The sequence below is a fragment of the Chiroxiphia lanceolata genome, chromosome 3, assembly GCF_009829145.1.
Source record: "Chiroxiphia lanceolata isolate bChiLan1 chromosome 3, bChiLan1.pri, whole genome shotgun sequence".
In the NCBI taxonomy this organism is placed as follows: Eukaryota; Metazoa; Chordata; class Aves; order Passeriformes; family Pipridae; genus Chiroxiphia; species Chiroxiphia lanceolata.
The window spans coordinates 85,832,876-85,854,477 of NC_045639.1; the positions used below are offsets into that span (position 1 = coordinate 85,832,876).

The 21,602-nt window shown below is 36.9% G+C and overlaps 1 protein-coding gene across 2 annotated transcripts; it reads right to left on the bottom strand.

The window, feature by feature from the left end:
- Window positions 1-1,175: 1,175 nt before the first annotated feature.
- On the bottom strand, window positions 1,176-21,549 carry DDX43 (DEAD-box helicase 43). Of its 2 annotated transcripts, XM_032681442.1 has the most exons (16): window positions 21,186-21,549; window positions 20,602-20,657; window positions 20,092-20,221; window positions 18,660-18,767; window positions 18,045-18,126; window positions 16,276-16,432; window positions 16,072-16,190; window positions 15,693-15,803; window positions 13,719-13,860; window positions 10,144-10,244; window positions 9,304-9,391; window positions 7,676-7,803; window positions 6,978-7,087; window positions 6,140-6,278; window positions 5,287-5,374; window positions 1,176-1,911 (listed from the first exon to the last, which is right to left on the bottom strand). In XM_032681442.1, the coding sequence occupies exons 1-16, from the start codon at window positions 21,520-21,522 to the stop codon at window positions 1,810-1,812; spliced, it is 1,998 nt and encodes a 665-aa protein (XP_032537333.1). In that variant the 5' UTR covers window positions 21,523-21,549; the 3' UTR covers window positions 1,176-1,809. The 2 variants fall into 2 exon arrangements, with proteins under 2 accessions (XP_032537333.1, XP_032537334.1); XM_032681443.1 differs by lacking the exons at window positions 16,072-16,190; window positions 16,276-16,432.
- Between the last annotated feature and the right edge of the window lie 53 nt (window positions 21,550-21,602).

Genomic DNA, 21,602 nt, shown 5'->3' on the forward strand with positions numbered 1-21,602 from the left:
AACCAAAATAAAATCAAGAACACCAAGAGAAAATTGCATACTTCAGTCACACTGCTTAGCCCTAACCCTTAAAAGAAATGGGATGATTTAAGTAATATTTACCTTCCCTATCCAAATGTAGATGGCACCTGCAAAATATCTGCAAAGTACACTAAATATACATAGAAGAATTTACAATAGTTAATTTCCTACATGTAATTTCTACATTTCCAAGTACAAAGGCATCAAAAAGTGCATAAAAGAAAAAATGACTATTTAAAATAAAGATCCACTGCAGAATATCCAAAATACACTGTTGCTTTCAAAAGAAAAAAAAAAGTCACTGTAGTTACTTTGACATTAACCAGAACACCACCAGATTGCCTGAGTGGATGAAGACCTGTTGCAGAGGATAATCACCAGCAACAGTAAATAGAGAATTTTGTATCAAAATAATATGAAGTTCCTGAAGCATCTTTCCTTTCTGAGTCTTCAGAATTGCTTTGGAATTGGGTCTTTTCACTGGACTTTGGGTAGGAAGCAATCACTATCTAATATGGTACAACCGAGTAAAAGTTACTGGGCCAATGAGTATTCGTACCATGAATCTTGTAGCAAGAAATGCATCTTTCAACCCCTATCAAAGAGCAAGACTCTTGATATGAAAGGTTATCAAAACCAAAATGCAGTATGAATCTGACAGTCTTGCAACTGGAATTCAGCTCTGTTTTTCTCATGTTGAAGAAATACCTGTTAGGGAAAAAAATTATATTTCCTACTACTAAAATTGTGCAGGTGAGATATACACAGCATTTGGGAACTGCTGAGCTGCAAGTAAATACATACTCTGCGTCTCCTTAAAGAACCCATGGCAAGTCTGTATTTTTAGCCTACTTTTAGAAGGCAAAATAACCTAGTGGCTTAAATAATGCCCAGATTTCACCTCAATTTTGAGCATATAAAGAGGCAAGACCAAAAGAACATTTATAGAATAATTTTATTAAAATACTTTCATTTGACTAAATTCAGTTTATTAGTTTACTCATATGACACGTAAACACAAGTTCAGACCAAGCGTCAAATGAAGGAATAACTTCTTCCCATAAAAATTCCAAAGAGAGAAAATATGCCCCATTATCTGTAGGAATCTGTGTGACAGAAACTGACACCCAAATGTAAAATATGAATCAACTTTATCTGAAGGAAATAAAAGCTGACCTTCAAGTGTATTTGTTGCTCCATGACTTTGATAACATTGCTCTAGTAAACTCTGGTTTTCTTTAAGCTAGAATATTACATCCATGAAAATAAAGAGTAGAAGCTGTTTGCTTCCCAGTTAACCACAAACATGCACTTCTTGTCATGCTCTCCTCCATCAGAAGAAAATGCTGACCTCTAAAAAAAACCTTGAAAGTCTTAACAAAAATGACTTTTAATCTTAAGTTTTAAAGAAAACTTGCTTCAGCAAACATAAGTTACTACAAAGAGAGCAGTTTTCAAATAACTAAGTTATCCTTAGAAATACTTCTTTGTGCCAGTGGCAGATGCAGCATATCAAGGCAAAGGTATAGTATTTTGAAGCTACACTGACAAACATTGCTTACAATGACTAATTCAGTTCTCTGAAAATAAAAGGAAAAATTATCTTTTACATTCTTATATATTGATACTGCATTTAACTAAAGCCTCCTCTAAACCAAATTAAATGGTTTATTTAAATTGGACAGATACAGAAAACAACCAAATGAGAAATGAAACTTATAAATTCAAGCCTATAGATGCTAACATTAACTATAATCACTTTGTTTCAGTAGCTTCAAGGGATTACAGTTATTTTGAGAGCTTTCTCCAAGGTCTTTGTATATCTTTTTCTTTTCTGGTTTGAAATTGTTTGTACCTTTCTGCCATTGCAATAAGCTCGTCAGGAACTACCTGATAAGAAAGCAGCAGAAAAACAAGGTCAGTTTTAAATAAAGCTAAAATTTTAGACTCTGCTTTATAAAAATACTATTGATCACTTATCTGGCTTCTGTCACTTTGCAGATTCTTTTCTGTAGAGATGCATGGAGAAATCTTTTTTCATAAAATTGTACTGAAATATACCAAAAAATCATAGTGTCTCTGGATTTTCAATTATACATCTCTGCTTGTATGACCACATCTGATGACAACGTATAACCAGCTAATTACAACACTGCATTTCAGGGAGAAGTTTATCTTTCAGTGATAATGAACAGCTGGTAAAAACATTCAGTGCCACTAAAAGGTAATACCATACTATATACATCTATTTGAATGTTGATATTTTAAATTCTTTATGGAAGTTTTAAGAGGCTCTAAAGAGAAACTTCGGGACTTCAAAGTGTTGCCATAGGAACAGTTCTCATGTGCGTATAACAAAGCTAAAAGACAAGAAAAGGAGGAGAAAGCGGTCTGTTCTCCCATCACCGGGAGGTCGCAAGAGCACCTTAGTAAGATCCACAGTGCTTTTTGGTGCTTTTTGGTGTGTTTGTAATTATATGGAAAAGAAGGTGAATAGTATCATCAACAAACTGTCCCCTCAGAGTTACTCACATTCATAAGGACTAAAGCCTGCTGTGAAAGATTACAAACAGACTTATTAGGCTGAGCGACAGTGACCACTGAATGAAAAAACCCATAGACCATTCTTTTGCTCATGGGAACAAAGGCAGTGTCCAACAAGCCTCCTAAAACCAGGTCAGGCACAATGCTGACATTAATGCAATGTGTACTGCAAGAAGCATTATGGGTGACTGTAATGTCAAGAGAGGGCTTGGATCATGAACCTATCAAAGCCAGTCTGCTTCAACAATCTGTGACAGCATGTAGCCATGCAGCAGGTGGAACTCGCCCAGCCCAGAATCAGTGTCCTGGTTAGAGCAAAGAGCAGCATGTGAACATGGCATTAGTGTGAGTGCTCAGTCTGTGTGATTTGTTCCTCTGCCAGTGGCACAAATACAGTGCAAACAGTATAGTGCAAACAAATGTCAATGCTTTTTACGTCTTCCTAAAAATGCCTAGACCTGGCGAAGCTTGGACAGGAAGAAAATGCAGCCAGGACAAAGGGTCTGGTGGAGCAGGAAGGTATATTCCTCTAGTTCCCATTTCTTTTGTCAGGCCTTATAATTCAGCAATGCTTGCCATTTGCTATCAGCAACGTTTTGTTGAGCTGGCATGAGGGACAGCTCGCTAGTATATATTTTATGTGGTGAATTGCTCTCACTGGTAGACAGCTGCCCTGGCTGTCAGGAGTCTACAGAACATGATGCCTCTGGAACAGTCTGTTCTGCCTAAGTTTTAGAACACTATGTAAAAATAAAAGTGAAAAATGATGTACCTCCAGCTGAAAGTCACTACAGACTTATATCATTGGAGATAGAAGTAATGAGACAAAGTTAGTTTTCAGTTGAAACACTGAATGATTTTCTTCCACAGTATCAGATCCTCTCCTACAGCTTGAAGCGTAATTTATTCCAACTAAAACTGCAACAATTTCTTCCAAGAGTGGTTTTCGAGCAGACAAGGGTGGGAAGAAGCAAGGATATGGGAACATAAAAATCTCAGTGAGGTAATATCCAGCTTCTAGTGGTTTGTTGGAATTTTTACATGGACAATCTGTGTATCTGCTAAACATAAAAGTCAGACAGGGTAGTTCAAGTGAGAAAACAGAAAAGCATAAAGTTCCATAATTTATACGGAACACTTTGCTTGGTATTACAGAGATTACTATTTTTCCACCTGTTTCCCTAATAAATCTGTCTATGCTTCCTAATAAGCTTTTATATATAAAAGATCGCTGCAGCATGATACAGATACCTTTTTGTTGTACCTGTTTTTCTTTATATATTCTGTATATTCAAAATCATGGAGAACATATGGCTAACAAATGCAGTTTACCTCTTTTGAAATTGAAGGATTCTGAACCTTCAGATCATGTTTTCAGTTGCTTTTCTTCCCTTTTACATGATGCTTTAAGACTGAAATAATGGTATTTTCATCGTCACGAGAAAAAAACCCAAAAAACAAACCATCATCTTGTCAGTATGGATACTTCCTAGCAGATGAAAGTAAGTTTGAGAATAATGCTGGACTAAAAGTAACCCTTGAAAGCAAGGATTCAGAGATCCTCTTTTCTCCTCTGAACTCAGAGACTGTTCCCAGTTGAATTATCGCACATCAAAAAAACCCCCCCACAAACCAGTTTGGGAACTTCACAATCTGCAGCTGGAGTCAAGGCTTGGAAGGTAGTGGCTGATGCAGAATACAAACCAAGGCACCTCTAATTTCCATTTAAGTAGCTTCAAAGCATCATTGCTGGTTTCACCTCTTACATTTTCTGAATAAAATTAAAACAAAACCCAAAAAAACCCCACCTCAACCATAAACCTCAAATCTGCAACTTTAGAAATTATTAAGTGACAACTGTTATTTTTTTTCCTTTTCCTCCCTCAAAAGCATCCTACTAGGTTTGCAATAAAGTGACATAACATCTTTCAAAGAAGAGTTGTAAGCCAGAAGATTCAGGTGAAGCTCTAACCCAGGCTTTAAAGTTTGAGTAATAATGTCCACAGTAACAACCGCAAGTTCCAGGTAAAAGCCATTTAGTTTGTACTAATGCTCCCATCCATCCAAACAAAAAAAACCAACCAAACAAAATTTCAACTAAAGACAGGGCATGAACTGGGGATTTACTATAAATCAGGCAAAATACTGTTTCTTGTTACAGCAAGAAACAGCAGCACAATTGTCTCTGGTTTCTCAGATATGGTGTCAAGAAAAAAATACATTTCCTTAAAGAAAGAAATCACATTCCAGTCCTATTTCCCATACTATTTACAAGCATCAGTAAGAAAGACAGCTTGGAAAGACATGCAGGTACCAGAACTGTCAGATATAATAAACATATAGATAGTTGAGCTTCTTCTGATATAAATATTGTTAATATTTACACTGTTAAACAAGAACATTGGTACATGCATCCAGAAGTGAAATACAAATGGAATAAAACAGACCCTATTATTCTTCTGCAGACCTCAATGTGTGCCTATATTAGTTACTTTTTCTTTGGACATGGAAGGCTTTGCTTAAAGTTCACAGTTCTTTTCTGGGAATCATCTGTAAGGTAAAATACTTCTAAGGCTATCCAGGACAAGAGAGACTTCAATACCCATTTTTTTCCCCGAGACACTAGAAACATTCACCAAGAAAGGTCTAAATAGGTTTCATAACCTGCTTCAAGTGTTAATCTAGAACCACTATGAATCTTAGCTGGTAATATATTCTTACTTGGTTTGTTCTTTCCAGAATTTCAATCAGCTCAGAAGCAAACTTCCAATCATTCTTCGTGACCAGTGTTACTGCCTCCCCAGTGCGTCTAGACAAGGAATGAAGTAACTGTTGATCTTCAAAACAACTGCTGTCAGGTTTTTCTACTGACCTATGCACTAATAAACTGTACTACAGGCAATATTACTGAGTTGGTAGATAAAAGTGGCTTGAATATTTACTATGCACATGACAGAGAGCAACTTTACAGGAAGATCAGAATACAGCAGTTCTCCTGAAATGGAGCAAAGGCACAACTAATTCAGACTTTTAGATAATGAACCCAGCATAAAGACAATGATTTAAGTATGAAGAGACAGACATTCATATCATGATTAAAATAAACACAAAAATGAGAAAAATCACACTTGTACCAACCCAGAAATGCAGCATCCAGAAGTGCTAAAACCAAACTACACCACCATGATAGACTGAAGACTTTGAATTTATAGATGTTTTTCCCCTAATATGCTGTCTAGAAAATTAAACAACTTAGCGGCTCATGAAGAGAGAAACAAAGAAGCAACATTTCAGAATATCTATGCAGACATTGTTTTGAATTGTAATTCTTCCTCACATTTAAATCAGCTTTCAAACGTCATTCAATAAGAGAAAACTGCAAAACTTAGTTCAGTTAAATTAAAGGTAAACAATTTAAAAAGAAGGTAGTATGTTTCTAAACCATCCTTTGACAGACTGAAGGCTTAACTTCCCCACCCCACATCACTTGTAGCTCTAGAATTTGACAAGAATGCAGTGCATAAAACATAACAAAACATTGATAATACATTACTATTTTCTGGTAAACACTTACCCTGCTCTTCCAGTACGACCTACTCTGTGAACATATTCTTCAATGTTGCGAGGGAAATCGAAGTTAAAAACATGAGTAATATCATGCACATCAAGGCCACGGGATGCTAAGTCAGTAGCTACCAATATTTTAACTTTGCCTAAAATAAGTACAACAGAAAAAGAATGAGAATTTATGGAATAAACAGAAAACATAATCCAGCCTATTGCTTTTAATGCGCTTATTATTCTTAACACATAAAGGAAAAATATGTTCATTGCACGTCACACTGAGCTAGCTCTCAAGGTGGTAAGTAAGCACTCAGAATGTCATTTTACTATTATTTGCATTTCACAAGTAGAACAGCAGGGTGCAGAAGTAAGAAGCATGCCTCCTTATATGGTATAAAAGAGCCTGTGAAAAGAATAGAAACTTCAACCACTATATTCTCAACTAACACTCTTGTCACAGAACTAGTCTTTTATTAGCAAGTGTTCACATAACTGCAAAGTATAACCCTACTGACATAATCTGGATCAGAACTGTTTCACTGAAAGCACCCTCATCTGACACTTAAATTTTTACCATTCAGTAGACTAACACAATACTGACTTTTCCAGAGATGTCAGTAACAAAACAAACCTTAATTATAAATTACTAAACTCTTAGACATTCCAAATTTTATTGAAGAGTAATCTCTTTTGTTTTCTGCTTTTTTGTTTGTCAAATTAATACACATAATTCAGAGTTCTTTAACATTTTAATTTCTATGGTACTAAAGAGACACAGTACTTAACAAATAGACACAACAACCTACAAAAGCCTGCCTAAACAAACCAGTACTTCAGTACAAACTCACCTTTCTTGAAGTCATCTAAAGCCTGTTCTCGATCACACTGTTCCCTGTTACCGTGAAGTGACTGTACCGGAATTCCTTGGATACCAAAGTCGCTTGCTAAGTCATCAGCTCTAGGATGAAATAAAGCAATGGTTCTTAAAAAAAAAGAAAAAAGAAAATAGTGCAGTATCTAGATTTAGATCAAAAAGATAACGTGACAACAAAAGCTAACCGTGTGCCTAAGGACAAAACCATACCTAGGTCAGCTGACATTTATTATAAAACAGTATGAAAGCAAGACTATTCCCCACAGAAATGTTTACCCTTCTTTATATATAAAAGAAATATTAGATTATTTTTGCATTGTTCACTCAAAAAGTTCAGGTATGGTACAATTACCACCTCCCACCGATCAGGTCTTGTATGCATCAGCTGTGTATGAAAGTAAACAGGACATTGCATTCATGTATCCCCAAGAATCTTAACATATAACTTTAACTATGTGAAACTGAGACTTGCCACCACCACTAATGATGCTAAAAAATATACAGTCAGTATGAAGGAATAAATAAATAAAAATAGTACTACTACCAGCACATTGTGGACAAGAGCTCCTACACTTGGTAATTATTATGTGAACTAAGAAACTCCTAAGTATTTTTGTTAGGGAAAAATAAAAAAAAAAAGAACAGATGTGATACTGGGAAGTGATTACATACGTAAGCTTTTTTCCCACAAAAATGATGACCTTATCTTTTGGCTTCATAGACTCAATGAAGCCATGCATGAAAGCTCTCTTTTCCTCCTCAGCGATAATGACAACTCTTTGTTCTACTGTATTTACTGCCTGTCAAACAGTAAAAAGGTATGTTAAGTAGAAACAGATTAGAACAATATTTTTTCTGTTAATTCCCATATTACAAAACTAATAATAAGATACCATGAAAAACTATTTTAAACACAAAGTATGTATCAGTTTGGAGTTCAAACAATGGAGATTTCTAGTCTCCTAGTTGCTTTAGGAAAATATTAAAATTTATCTTTAAGCAGTTTGCCAAATCATGTATCAGAAGAGATTTAAAGGGTACATATTAGTGAAGTGAAATAAATAATTCCAGTAGTAGTGGAAATCAGATTGAAGTTCTTTAATTTGAGTATATTTTATGTTTATCCAAAGCAAGTTGGAACAGCATCAGTCTTACCTGAAACTACAAGCCTTTTGAAGAAGATTCTGTAAATCTATCTGAAATTATTAGTTCTAATTATTCCAACAATAGTTCATTAATAAAATCTTTACTCCATTCTATCTGAAGGTTACCACAGAATGTCTAAGCTATACCATGAGTAGTATAAAGGTGTAGACATTCTCACAGCATAGTATCATGTTCATGTGGCAAGAGCTGAAGAATCAATCAAGTACATCAAGATTCTCTTTCCGCATTGGAACTCGTCCCCCCAGATATCATGTCTTCAATTAAGAGAAGACATCTCCCGTAAAAGGAGATGAATGAATTAGATAAGAGAGCTACAACAGCAGTTGATGTCTTTAGAATCTCTGTACTCTGTCTTTGACAAAGATATGGCCTTTGATAAAAGTGTAGTTCTGAACAGAATAGATGAAAATTTTCCCCTCCATTTCTACCGAAACGTGTACTGGATACTAAGTTCCCTCATTTGCCATCACTAAAAAAAGTGGAACTGAAAAGGAGAATTTCCTAAGATCTTGGGAGAACTACTGTTTCGGTAAATTCTGCTGGTATTGAAGCCAACTACACGTAGCTGCACAACAATGACAAGTATGCAACTACACCCACATTCTAGAAGTTTTGGACTTCCAAGACAGTTCTTACTCTAACACATACTTCCCGCTCCAGACAAGTGCCCTCCAGGAGTTTGGTATAGAGCTCCCACTCCCTTTGGGAAAGAAACAGTTAGGAAATACAGGTTCAGATAAGGATCTGTATGCATTAGAAGGAAGGCCTTCAGAAAGAAAACTAAGTAAGGTACAAGAACTTGATGAACAGAAGTGAAGGCTGCAAAAATAAGGGTTCATGCAAAAACAGTTGGTAAAGCGAAGTACAACAAACATTCAATGTGATTGATACTTGTTGCTTTCATGTCTTCTACTGAAGAGCTAAGACTTCAAGATGATGTTACAGAAACATAAAGAACAAAGCTTTTTTATACTTCTTAAATTTTTAGTTGTTTCTAAACTTTCAAAGGAACTTTAAAAAGCATGATTTTAAAAGTTACATGCATTTACTTACATATAGTTACAAGCAAAAATTTTCCTAGTTTAACTGCAGGTTTACAAAAGCAAGGAAAAAAACCCAACAGGACAACTTACTGCTAAGTCAAGAGTGCCAACATATACAATCATGGGATTTTTCAAGTAGGATTTTGCTAGGCGACGAACACCAGCAGGCCAAGTAGCACTAAACAGGAAGTGAAGAAGAAAACAGACTCAGAATAGTGTGCAAAATCTTCTCCAATTCATTAGTTTCACCGAATTCTTTCTTTTCTTTCTTATACATCAGTGAAACACTTAGCCATGCAATTACAATGGTGAGCTTACATAATATTTAGAACTAATCTTAAGCTAAGAGTAAACAGCACTCAAGCTTGAAAGACAACTGTTTTGGTTAAAGGTACACACGACAGTTATGGAGCCTTTCTAATGAAGCCTAAGGTGAGTTTAGTAGTTCAACAACATCTAATAAGCAAGTTTCTAGTCAGTTTTCTCTCTAAAACCATAGCTCCAATGCAAAATACAGTAACAAAAATTATTGTTGGGATATTCTATTGTTAAGTTCCCAAAAGCTGCATAACTTCAAAATTAATCCAAGTACAGATTAGCACAGACACTGATCAGAAGGTCAGGAAACACATTTGGTCCCAGATGGAGAAGTGGAAGCTGGCACTTCAAACTGATATGGTAAATTCTAGCACTCCCAGGATACCTTCCTTACAGTTGAAGAAGATTCATTTCTGATGTAAAACATCAGAAAAGGCAGTATAAAATGTAAAAAAAAAAAAAGAGTGAAATGACTCATTAGGATGGCTAGACAGAATTAGAAAGTAAACTAGTAAAAGTTTTAATGAACTGACACCTTTGTTTTGAAATTAACTTGTTCAATAGCCTTATGTTTACAGTGTTCAAGTACTGAGCACTATTATGTTTAGATACCTCGTCATAACAGTTTGTCTGTCAGGCCGCACATCTATTAGGATCTTCATTATCTGAGGTTCAAATCCCATGTCCAACATTCTGTCAGCCTCATCTAAAACCTGCTCAGAAACAAGGTGATTTATTCTGCCTGGTTCCTTAGATAAGGTTTTCAGCAAGACATTACACAGCAGACGATTTTAATGGTAACAGTTTTAATTGCAGAATCCACTCCATAACTTACGACAAAACCTGTCCAACTTCTGTTTTACCTCTTCAATTTCTTTGACACTTTTTCTTTGAGTAATACAAATGAAAAAGGAAATCCACAGCATCTTTAAAAGCACAAACTCAATGAAGATAAAACAATCATTTCTTTTAACAGTAATTTGCTGGATGCCTAAAACTAAGCACAGAATTAAAAAAACCCAACAAAAATCATAACTAACCAAACCCAGAGGGAGACAACCCTCACTATACACTTTCAATAAGAAATTTTTGGTAATTTAAAGGGGAAATCTCATTTCTAACTCATCAGAGATCTCATACAGGATCAAAATATGTTATCAATTTAGTTCCTCATTAGAAGTAGGAAAAAAGCCAGAGCATACATTCTGGCTCACACTAGGACAACACTCTGCAGAACTCCCAGAGCTCAAGCTTGTTTCATCTGGTAGAAAAAAACCAGAAAAGTACAAGTGAGCTGGAGGACTGAATACAACTCTTTGGAACTAATTTTTTTTCTAATATACAAGCATCTTTGTGAATTATTTCAGTTTCATACAAAGGAAGAAGACTGGCATCTAAGACTCATTTATCTCCTTTGATTTACGCAAACTCTAGCTGAAAATTGAAGTTATATGAATTGTGCTTTTAAGTACTGACATTCTCTAGTCACTTATGTGGAAATAGAAGACTTTGATGATAATCCCTTTCTACTCTCCCAATTTTGCTATTCCACTATTTTCTGATATTTTTTATATAAAAGGTTTTTAGTACATTATTTATGTAAATTTCTGAAATAATAACAAATCATCAACCGAGAGACAGAAGACAAGAATTCTATTTCTTGATTTAATTCTCTTTACTTTCAGAGGGTTCATAGAGATTTCATTAACCACATGGACTCCAATACAATGGCAAGACTGAAACATTACTAATTTTATATACGGAGTTGGCTACCATGCCCTTTTCAGCAGCAGAAGCCTTCTGTGCTATTAAGCACACTGGTACTTCGCTGGAAAGGGAAAAGAAAGCACCTAAGTATGTCTATTAGATGGATCAGAGTAGCTGAAGCTTACTTTCCTTATTTCAGATAGCTGTCTAAGAAAGATGAAAGGCTGTAACAGATAAGTAGTTAGTAGCACTAATTTTTTCAAATGTCTCATAGCCAGGTTCTGTTTTACAAGCTGGATGTCCCCCAAATAACACAATCTTAGGTTTCTTATTATCTACACTATTTACTTGTTTGTTAATATTGTTCAGTTCTATTTCTTGGCAAGAAATTCTTACAAGCCAGTACTTCATGTGAAAATTATTTTCTTTCCTCTGTTTTCAATGAAGTTACTGGTAAGTTTTACATTATTTTTTTTTTGTATTTGAAGAATAAAAGGACTACTCCAATCTACCTTCTATATCCTACTTCATGAACTATATATATTTTTATTATACTCTTTCTCCTAAATGCTTCCTAATTATTCAAGCACAATTCCAATTTCCTTACTTCTGCTTTATGAGACTAAGTTCCTAAGAAATAAGCACTCAGACTACTAATGAATGAATTTTGATTTACACTGAACACAGCAAAGCACAAAGCAATCTTCAAGTGACATGTATCGTAAACAATCAAAAGGCTGCTGTTTTTCATGATTTCAGAAGTAAGACTGGGAAATTCTATTTTGAATAAATGGCTTCCTAAAAATCTGAACCAAGACTGCAATCAACCTGATGGTTCTGTCAGGCAAGAAGAGAACTTCCTACGTGCAATTCAGCTTGTATCTATTTAGACATAATTAACAGTTTGGTTTTTTGTTTTTCTGAGGGTTTTTTTTTGGTGGGGCTTCTTTTGTTTGGTTGCTTTTTCTTTAACAAGTAAATGTATCCCAGTATTTGATCTTGGAAGTCCTTTGGGAAGCAATTGTATCATACTAGTAAGTAATACTCAGTGCACTTTGGGAGCCTTCACAAGCCTCATCTTTAAATGAAAACTGTAAACGAAGCTCTTCAATGAAGAATGTTCTTCATCCAAGCTGTTAAAGTTGAAATCTAATGCCCCTTTGTTTTCCCTGAAATAAGGCTGCAAGATTAAATTATATGTTGGCTGAAAACTGACAATGAAGCTCTGCAAACAGAAATTATCTTATATATTAAACAGTACAAGAAGCTACAAGGAAAAACATGGTAACATTAAAAAAGATAGAATTTTGGATGTCAAACTTTTCACATGATACCTAAAGAAGTACAGCATTTCCTTAAACTCTGAGGCATGAGACATTAACCATATCATATAACAAGATCCTTGCACTGGTTTCAATCTTCTGAAAACATTTAACTGCTCGTGGTACAACAATAAATGTCTTTCCTCCTGCTTTACATCATCGTATTTTTCAATTTGATAGTTAATTCTTTTTAGCTATATCATACTATAGCATATCCTGCACATACTGAATCATCTCATTTTAGTTCATTACACATTGCTTTACAAAGCAGTGTGTGCTTGTAGTATGATCATACTTCACCTTGGCAAAAAGATTATTAATGATCCTATAGTTCTCAGGTTTTCAGGCCTACTTTCCTCCTGCTGAGCATTTACATGTTACTCTTCCACAAGAGGCTACTGTATTGTCTTCCAACAATAATATCTTTTTCCAGATGGTCAAATTTCTAATAATGCTATATCACTGCTGGCCTTGCCAGTAAGCTCACAACTATTACCTAGAATTGGAGATAACTTGCTACAGCGTAGTAGTATTTAACTCTCAGAGGGGAGTGGACAGAAAGCAGGGCCAAATTGTCAAAAGAGGCAACAACTCAGCAGTTAAAACGGAGAATTCAGAAGTATTTTACAAATAAAAATGGTTTTATGTGTCCAGCACAGGAAAAGGCAAGAATGAAATGAAGACATATGGATTCATACATGTTTACACAGCTATTTTTCCACTGAGATCAAAAGAAAGCCAGTTCCCTGACATTTAAAGATCTGTGTGTGATTCTGTTGTTTACTGCACAAGTTCTAATAAGAACTTGAGTCACGATTAACCTTTAAAAAGAAAAGACAACTTCAGAAAGGCATTTCATCCATTAGTAACTAATCCTGACAAAACAAACTTTAGAACACCAAACATTACCGAAATAACAATTTAGCATCTTTAAAATGCATACTGTACTAGAAGGTTATTTTGTTTTTTCTAGAGAATATTGCAGAACATCTGCAATGCAATTATGGTTAAGTGTGAATCATTCCTCTGACACCAATGTCAATGTTAAGTTCTAATTAAGACTTTAGAACTTTAAAGAAAACTCTGTTAAAGCTTAAGTTCAAACTGAGTCGACCATTTTCCAACTGGTGCATTACTCATTCCATATCAGCTACTTGCCAAGTATGTTATGCTCTTCAAATTTATGAAGTTGTTCATTTGAAGATCATTCAGTCTGCCTGGAGTAGCAATAACAATATCCACACCTTTGGTAACAACGTCTATCTGTCCCTTTCGGTCCCCACCGCCATATATGCAAATACTGTAAAATAAAATGTTTTAGAAGTGATTTATTAAGTCTCAACTAAAATCAATACTTTTCATATAAATGCTAACATATTGCTTCATTTTAAAAAGTATTACCTGGTTCTAACAAGAGGAAGGAATACAGTAAGTGTGACTGACAGTCACAATAATTAATGAAATTAGCACTGAATGACACTCCCTCAACAGTTCACCAATACTCTTCTGCTGAAACTGCAGTGAAAACAATCATTAAAGGAATGAAGATAGCTATTAAGCTTGAGTACGTTTTGGGTTGTTATGAGATACTGGATCCGAATCTCACTGAATTATCGATATGGGTTGGAACCAACTCACTGCGAGTGTGTGTGGGGAAGGGCTGGGCCTAGACCTGCAGGTACATGGTAAGGTCTGCCTTACCTCTTAAGGCCTGCTGAGACCACATAGCCTGCAGCTAAGAGGGCTGGGTCCCTGAGAGCACATGGTAGAGCTGAAGCCTGCATAGCTGGGGTGTCAGTCAAGGCAGACCTGCCTGGCAGCCCACCCACAGCACACCCCTGCAGCCTGTGACCGGCTACAGCACAGCTCACTCTGGCCTGAAGGCACCGACTGAAGGGAAAACTGAACTCTTTAGAGTCCATGTGTGTTCTCTCGCTCTCTCTTTACTCCTGCAGCCTGCACCATATGAATCATTGAATCTTGTCAGTAACCATTTTTCCTTTCCTCTCTCCTTCTCTCTTTCTTTACCCTTTTAATCTGTTTTCTTCTTTTACTCTTTTCCTTCTCTTGTGAGTAACTTAAAACCAATGAATTGTGTTTTACTAAAACACAGTGGTATACTGATTGTTTGCAGTGGGTGTTTTCTGTGAACTGAGTTTTTGTGGTGGGTGTTTTAGCAAAATAGTTGTATTTTACTCCCCAGAAAAACTTTTGCCAAAATACCATATTTTTCTCACTAAATTAAAAGAATTTCTCTTAGAGAACAGCGTGTGACTCTTTCTCCGGATGCAAATTCAAGGTTAAAACAAACCAAAAGGCTTTTAAAAAGTCTCAAACAAAATGTAACTGTGCTGGGCAGCTTATGGTTTAAAATCTGGAGTGTAACAGTTGTTCTGAAAATATTTACACAAAAAACAGATGAAGGTGTATGAAAGGATTTTCTAAACAGTACAATCAAAAGTCAGATGTTTTGCTGTTAAGTGAAGATAAGACTTATTCCGAATGCTATACAAAGTTAACTAGATACACTAGAGAATTAGACTGTTACTCAGAAGAAACACAAAAAGGCTAGAGAAATGGACTGATGGAAATCCCACAAAGGTTAAACAAAAACAAGGATGGAATTATCCCATGACTGAGGGCCACCATGCTAGAAGATGGCTTTGAAGAGAAGACCTGGGTGGGCAAGAAACTAAACATTATTCAGCAGTGTAACCCCACAGAAAAGAAAGCCAGCTGTATACTATGGAGAAGGTAGCCAGCAGAACTCATGGCTAGAACTCGTTATTCCCCTTTAACCAGTACTTGTGACATCACACTTCAAGCACAATATCCAGTTTTAGTACCCCCTGCCTCTATTACAAGACAAGCATATTCATTCTGGAACAACTCCAGCAGGCAGCTACCAAGATGGTCAAGAAGATGTACATGACATGACATGACAAGGAATGCATGACATGAGAAACTGGTAACCACGCTTGTTCATCCTGAAGAGGAGAAGGATCAGGGAGATCTTACTGCTGTCTACAACGCAATTACTTTACTAAGTGAATTAAGTTACAAGTGGTAGGACAAAAAAAAACCCCACCCTACAAAAAAACCACTTAACAAGCAAGTGAGAAACAAGCTTACCTTTTAATTCCTTTGTATGCATACTTCGAACACTCTGCCTCCACTTGAAGTGCCAGTTCTCGAGTGGGAGCAAGGACTAACATTCCTGGCCCCTCACGCTGATCTTTGCATCTACAAACAAAGCACATATAGAATGTGGATATATAAGGATAGGCAAAGTCCATCACATCTGACATCAAACATTTATATACTGTCCAAAACTTCCTTGGTACACTGCTGCTAGCAGAATCTATGGTGACAAATTTGGGACTTATTCCACCAGTTTTATATTTTTTCCAATTTATGGTTTTTATTTCTTTACTAGAAAATCATCGCATGGGGGTGGGGGTGGGGAGAAGTATACACAGCTAAACAAGTTGGACATTTGAGCAGTCCTTACATTGGTTGTGAAGTCAAGTGAATGAATCCAGGCATTAGGTATGCTAATGTCTTCCCAGTACCAGTCTGTGCTATACCAATAAGATCAATTCCCTGGAGTATGATCGGCCATGCCTGTGACTAACATAAAATAAAAAATACTCAAATGTACTTTTTACTTTTCTCTTAAGCTTCAGTTGAAAAGTCATCAAAATTGAAGACATACCTGAATTGGTGTAGGCTTTTGAAAACCAACTTTTCTTATATTAGTCATAATATCAGGATAATGTTCAAATGCATCTTCAAATTCACAAACAGGATTGGGAATGCAGCGCTTTTCACCTTCTTTTAAGTCATCACAAGTTATATTATTATTTTCTTTTCTGTACAGAATTAAAGCAGTGCAATGTCTTTAAAATCTCATAATCTGAAAAAGTAGAGCTAACACAAAAGATTGCCCTTCTTAACATTTTTTAAATTCCTGGAACAACAAAAAACAATTTCAGGCTCTTGAATGGGTGAATTATTCTTCTAATTCTTAAGAAAGTCTTACTATACAAACACTTCTCCTGCAGGCATCAATTACCACTCTTTCTTAAGAATGACTAATTTGAAGTTACATATGGCTATTAATATGAACTGTAGTCCTGCCATATCAGACTACATACTCTATTACAAATTAAGTAACTGTGGTGAGTTTTTAAACCTAAAGACAACTCAGAACTCAGAGGAATGGATTGGCCTTCTTAGTCAGAATCCTATATTCCGACAAAAACCTTCCCCAAATATTTGCAGAGCAGCTCCCTGGATACTCTGCAGAATACAAACAGAACAATTTAGGAAAAAAGTGATCAGCAAGATAAGCTCAAAAAAAAAAAACCCAAACAAAACAAAACCCAAAGCACAACACAAATAAAAAACTACATTTAAAACTGATCTTCTAAGGCTCCCCCCAATTAAGAGATATTAATATGTATAAACATATTAATTTCAGTCCTGTACTCTTCTGCAGATTCCATTCAGTAAAAAGTTTTTTCTTCAAGTGGGGTGTAACCTAGGAAAAAAATGGGCAATTCAACTTCCCCTCATGATTATGGAATTAGTTTTTTTCAATTACTGTCTTTTTTCCTTAAAGCAAACAGATTGGATGAAACAGAAAAAATATTCCTTTAGCACAAAAGTGCCATTCCTCAATATATGTTCTGAACCTATGGAACAATGTTCTTTAATTCTGACTAGCTCTAACAATAACATATACATATACTTTAAGTATCAGTTCCGTGCTTTGCTCCCTGTGGCAGTTTCTCTGGCATGCAAGAAAAAAAAAAGACACCTTGCAAAAAGGAAAGTAGTAAAAAGTTAGCACTTCAGTAATGTTCACCAACTTCATTAGAACTACGGAAAAGGGTTGAAACTATTACCAAGGCCTGAACTGAATCACTTGAAACAGATGATCTGTTTTCCTTGCAAAGTACTGATGGAGACTGTTGGATCAAAGTGAATGGATACAGTTAACTGAAACATGTACTAACCAGGATGGACTTGTAAAGACAAGATAGAAAGAAAGGAAGACAACAGTAATAGAAGTTGGAATTTTGTTTTGAAGATGGTATTTGACTAAAATACATCTAGTAAAAATGGCAGCCAAGAGGTATTAAACATGGGAATAACCCTATTTGGAAGGACCTAGAAAATATGAACATGCTGTCTCCATGAGAGGCAAAGAAACAGTCAAAAGCCAAGTGAAATGTCTTGAGATTTTTCTGTTCTGAAATTTAACTAGATCAAACACTTTTAGAGAAGTAGATAATACCTAATTTTCCAAGCAACTAATAGTAACTCATCTGCTAGTTATTGTTTCATTCCAAGAAAGACTTCTTAAGAAGATCCCAACATTAATGCTTCTGTCTCAGCATTTCATCTCCTACTTTCTAGGCTTTATACCTTAAAAGCAATTTTTGCCAAGCAGATGATTCCCTAAAGAAATTATCTTACCGCCACAGTTTCACTTCTTCTTGTGACATAGATGCGGTCCTTGATGATTCTTTATAGAAGTTTTTCTCAATTGGAGGCAAGTCTTCAACAATCAGAAAAATGAACTTCAATCAGCAAGAAGTAATACAGATTCAGTGCTAAAGCTTAAGATGGAAATCCCCAAACCCTGACAATGCCTTAAGCTAGGAGATTAGTTAAGTGATAAAGACTATTGTTGCTCATATAAAAGATGAAGGTTGAGACAAACACTTCAGTATCTGCAAAAGAGCCATCTCTGCACATTTCAAGTTCTAAAATAGTTTCTAGTAATACGTATAGTCTAATATTTAACAATTCTCAGATTTTTTTTTTCTGTGGTCACATATCAAATAACATTATTTTCAAGGGGTGAAGTCAAAATGCCAATTGAGTAGCAGGTTTAAGTCTTCCATGACAATTACAGTGTTCTCCATGACCACACTGAGAAGTGCTAAAATGATCACTTCACTGCAAATGCTTAACTAGTTTGGACAGTGAAAGATTCAGTTATCTCAAAGCAAGAATTAAAAACACGTAAGCATTCAACAGATTTATCACATAAAGACAAGTACCACACAATCAAAACTTATAACTAACCTGCCCACTTCATAGCTTCATATTTGGCTCTGTTCTCTCGAAGAGAGTCCCAGTTAATCACCGATTTCTTTGGGTTATTTTCAGGCTTGAAAACGTCTAAGATTTTTCCTGCAAAGTTAGTACCAAAATGATGCTGTTTGATGGAATCTGTTGCAGTCTGTGGGAGAAATCTCTCCCCTTATTTTCTTTTTCTATAGTAAGTACTCATATATTTCGAATAGGCATGAAATATACAACTACAAAATTCTTTCCTAGGTCTCTGTCCTGAAATATTGCTCAAACCTGTACAAATTCAGTTCTGATAAAAAAAGGGAAACATTTCAACCTCTTTAGCTACTTAAATAACGTAATGACAGGTTTTGAAATGCTGCTCTTCCAGCTATAAATAAGCCTTGTTGTGCAGCAGGCTTTTGAAAAACTTCTGAATCCAGTACATGATATGCAGACAGAAAGCTTTAAGAGCTACAAGAGCCAAAGTTTACTTCAAAAGCATCCAACACACCACAATAACATCTGAGTCTAGTTATATTCTGTACTTCTTTGATGAAGCGAATCAGAAAGTAAGGTTTTACACCGAAGACATAAATGGCAACACAACCATGTGGAAAATTAGTGGAAAAGCAGGAAATACAGGGAAAACACAGTCACACATACTAAGGAAGTCTTAATTATTTCTAGTCTTGAAACATACTCATCCACCTTCTGAGGCACTTCTAAAAACAAAACAGAGAACTATCCCATTCCTTATTCTAATGCTGGAATACAGCCCTTGCATAACTTCTCCCTCATCAGTTGCTCAGATCAACAACTATGGATGGTGTTTGCCTGTGTAAAAATTGTTGGGAACACATACAAGACATACCAATAATATAAGCAGCATCTCAACATACAATAATTATGTATATATCCACATAACAGACAAAGTTAACACAAGAAAACCCAGTAAAGTCAGGCATGAAGTGCAACATCAAATCTTAAACATTAACTTCCCATAAAAGTAGTAAGATGTCAGCACTGCCCATGCTATGATCAGCACTTTACAGACTACCATTACAAATGTTTATTGAATTTTAATACCCCACAGATACTACATTAAAGCTAGAACCAATACAGGTATTTTGAAGAAATCAGACTGATAACACAAGAAACCAAGAGGTATAACATTCTGCATCCATTAAAATTGTTGAAAACACACAGGAACAGATTTTCACAGAAGCCTGGCATTTAGGGTGAGAGGAGGGGAAAACTGACCATAGCTCAGAAAGATGGATGTCTAGGTGTTTCTGTTTTAAGGAGGTATGCCTCTGTCCCAGAACAAAGTAAAAGTTAATTCACTTTGTAAAATACTAATAATATAAAAACATCCACCAAAGTACAAAATATACGGAAAGACAATCCATAGTATTTTTCCCCCCAAAACCACATTTCTTGCCTTTCTCAGTCCAAGCTCTGTTGTTTTGGCCAGAACTTGTAACAGCATTGTCAATCAACATCTTGGCTTTCTTTTGCACATCAAGACTGCCGAAAATCTTTACTTCGGCTCCATAGGTTCCTCTTGTAACCTGAGTTCACAAAACATTACTGAGTTTTTTTAATACTGCAAAGACTATATAAGAACATATACTGAAACAAGTATTTTACCCTTTTTTACCTCAAATTTAAATTCTCCTCCCAAGAAAAGGACCCTTATTCCCTTTTCTAAAAGAAAAGGAAGTAAATGCATACTTAAGGAAAAAAAAAACTAATAACCTTTCCCTATTTTCACATACCATTCAAATTGCACTCTCAATTCCACTTCCTTTTTACCAATTCTTGTAAAACAGTGGAATTATTAAGGTACTGAAACACCCATCAGCTTCCTGCAATAACTGGTTTACATGGAAACAAAACCAAGTATGTTCCCAACAGAGCCCAAGTCTTGATGACACAAAGCACAAGGTACCTTTATCCTGGAACCTGAAGAATCCTCAAGTTCTTTAATTTTAGTTCCGCCCCTACCTGTTATAAAGATACACATCGGGCATTACAAAGATTTAGGACAAACTGCCAAAAATTACACATTAATTTTAAGTATTTTGGTTGTGACCAAAACCCAAGACCTTTATAGGTGCATGAATCTACAGAGAACTTTTGACACCAAACTGACGGAATATGTAGGTAACTTTTTCTGTCAGTTAACCAAACACGAGGTGTTTGTGTAGGAGAAGGCTCCTCAGTTGAAGAGATGGAGTAGTTAAACTAACTCTGCCACCCTTCCTCCATCTGACTAGAGAGTGGCTTCAGCCCACTTGCAGACTGCTGGTCATGAGAAACAGACGTCAACCCAACTACTCTAGGGAGGAAAAGTTTCCCTGGCGAGTGGGAGAAACCCTGCAAAAGCACCCTGCCGTGGGTGGGGCCCTTCCACGACCGGAGCTACGGAAGGCAGGCGTGCCCTCCCTCGTGACATAGAGGTGCTCTCCTCCTGCCCGTTCCCTGACGGCAGCGGCCCAAGCACCCGGGGCGCAGGGGCGTACTCGTCATTACCTATGAGAGCCCCGACCAGGGCGCTGTCGAGGTGGAAGCACAGGGGCGCCTCGGTGCCCCGATCCCGGCCGGCGGCAGCTCGGGGCCTCCACTGCCGCGCCGCCCGCCCCGGGCCGCAGGAACCGTCACCACCTCGCGGCTCCCACTCCTCCCCTGCGGGGCCGCCCGCGCCCCTCCCCCGCCGCCCGCAGCCCCTCCGTCCCCCGTCGCCCTCGGCGGGGGCGCGGCCCCGCGGAGAGGTGCCCGGCGAGCGGCACTGTCGGTCGGCGGCAGCGGCGGCCCGCGGCCGGCGGGGCACAGCCCGCTCTTCCTCGGGACTCGAGTCCCAGTCGGACATGGCGACCACCCCCCCCACCCTACGCCGCTCACGCGGCGGAATTTGGCGCGCCTCAGCCCCGGGGCGCGCTGATTGGCCAG

Excerpts from the sequence above, each read along its gene's own strand:
- DDX43 (XM_032681442.1), bottom strand. The coding sequence starts at position 21,522 with ATGTCCGACTGGGACTCGAGTCCCGAGGAAGAGCGGGCTGTGCCCCGC. Across the intron at positions 7,088-7,675 it reads TTTGTGGGAAAAAAGCTTAC|AGCTGATGACTTAGCAAGCG; the intron begins GTATGTAATCAC and ends ATTTCATCCTAG. Across the intron at positions 1,912-5,286 it reads TTCTGGAAAGAACAAACCAA|GTAGTTCCTGACGAGCTTAT; the intron begins GTAAGAATATAT and ends CTTTCTTATCAG.